The 1845-nt window shown below is 48.1% G+C and overlaps 1 protein-coding gene across 1 annotated transcript in view; it reads right to left on the bottom strand.

Annotated features, from left to right (window-relative positions):
* Nucleotides 1-171, bottom strand: part of LOC308135576 (macrophage mannose receptor 1-like) — a gene marked incomplete at its 5' end in the record, with an annotated part of 12142 nt that extends 11971 nt beyond the window's left edge. The window contains 2 exon segments of the mRNA XM_080503627.1: nucleotides 65-100; nucleotides 160-171. Of these exon segments, the coding sequence (XP_080359753.1) occupies nucleotides 65-100; nucleotides 160-171 (48 nt within the window).
* Nucleotides 172-1845: the final 1674 nt, after the last annotated feature.

Genomic DNA, 1845 nt, shown 5'->3' with positions numbered 1-1845 from the left:
CCTCTGGGAGTGCAGCGCTGCCGTAGACCAGTGGGCAACGGCCGGCTCCTTGCAATTCCCGTACTTGCCAGCAGGGGAGGTCCTTACAGCACAGCTGGTGCTATACGGGGTGAGCCAAAAGGTCAGGACAAAGGAAGACTTTGCAAAGATGTGGCTCACCCTGGCCGCCATCAAAGACGCCACCTGGACCTCCAGAAACCTGCTGGTGAGAAGGCATAGGCAGATCCCCCCCGTGGCTGTGATCCAGATGGCCGCAGCGACGGTCCGGGAGGTGGAAGCTGCAGGCGGCAGGCCGAGGACACAGCCACAAAGAAGAATCGCCTCCCTGCCCATTCGGACGAAGGAGCCGGAGCCTCACAAGAAAAGGTCAAGGCAGCGGCGGCCTGGCTCTCCGGGTGTGTCTGGAGGGAAGGAGCACGAGGGAGAGGACCTCCTCTGAGCACCATGGCAGAACCCCGAGAGACCAAATGTTTGGGAGAACAGGATGAGTTCCCCTTGATAGGGACTCACTGCTCTCCTGCACCACAGAATAGACTTTTAAAACTGAATGCACTTCCTTTTAGTGACTTTTACAATGATAGGCGCTTTTTGTATTCCTCATGTCTCATCATTTTACTCAACAGGTCTTGTTTTAATCATGAATATCTATTTATTTAAACTATTGTATTTATGATATTTTAAACAAAAACTTATACCCTCTTTGTTTTTGTGTCGAATGAAGAATGAAGAAACTGACCTGTAAAATGTGCCAATAAAATCTTGTAAAAGAAAAAAAAATCTGTTCTTATCAGTTTAATATCTGATATGTCCCCTATCTGGGGACTGTATATTAAATTGATTTTTGGAACAGGGAGATGGAATAGGAGCTTGCTCTGTCCACTCCACGCATCAACCTGGTATTGCAGTTCATCTGGGAATGGTGCACCCTCCTCTGCTGTTGAAGGAAACCTCAATAGTTGTTGGTAGAAGGAGTTTGCTCAAAGTGGAACAAAGAAAGCAAGTTTCACCAGCAGTGTAAAACAAAGAGCTTCTCCTGTCTGTGCCAGCAGGGGTGTGAGCCTGTCGTCTCTGACACCTTAGCACCTCTCTCAATGCACTCAAGGGGGAGGTGAATGAAATGTTGAGGCAAAGGCCCAGCAAGAATGCGGGCCCAGAATCACTGTCTCCCCGTCCACCTCCAGGACTCTGAGACGTACAGGAAAGATTGTGGATGATATCTCACAGCCCGCTCAATCTGCTGGAGCCACTGCCCTGTGGCCGGAGGACGCACTGATATGTGGAGGTCAATGGCTGACTTGGAGATATGTGGTTGTTTGAGTGTGTCGTCAGAATTCCTATGTTTTATCATGGTTTTCCCTGAAAAATGGCAGAAAAACTGAAAACGACCCTGGAAGCCATTTTGAAAAAGGAGTGTTTTCACTGGCTCGGACTGCTGTTGCCGTGTAAACACCCCGAAACGCAACAGAAGATTGTGGTTTTCACCTGAAAACCATGTTGTGTGAGCGGCGCGTGGACAACTCGTCCATGGATAACTCGTCCACAAAACTGCAAACGTGGACAACTCGTCTACAGGATGCTGGACAACTCGTCCACGACAAGCTTTGTCAGCATTACTGATTCGAAGGATTCCATTTTAATATATATTTAACACATTTGGAAGGATAACTAACTGTATCTGACACAAAAACATCAGATGTATCAACATATGTGACACAATAATGACGTTGAAACGCCACTTCATAGGTGACGTCTTTGAGTGATGCGTCCAGGTGCTGGTTAACGTGTCGGAAGCTGCTTTGTGACACGTTAAGGAGCTGCGGGGCTCGTACAGTTTTCCACATGACA

This window comes from Blennius ocellaris (assembly GCF_963422515.1).
Source record: "Blennius ocellaris genome assembly, chromosome: 10".
NCBI lineage: Eukaryota > Metazoa > Chordata > Actinopteri > Blenniiformes > Blenniidae > Blennius > Blennius ocellaris.
The sequence above is the reverse complement of the archived record's forward strand: the minus strand, read 5'-3'. Positions and strand labels throughout refer to the sequence as shown.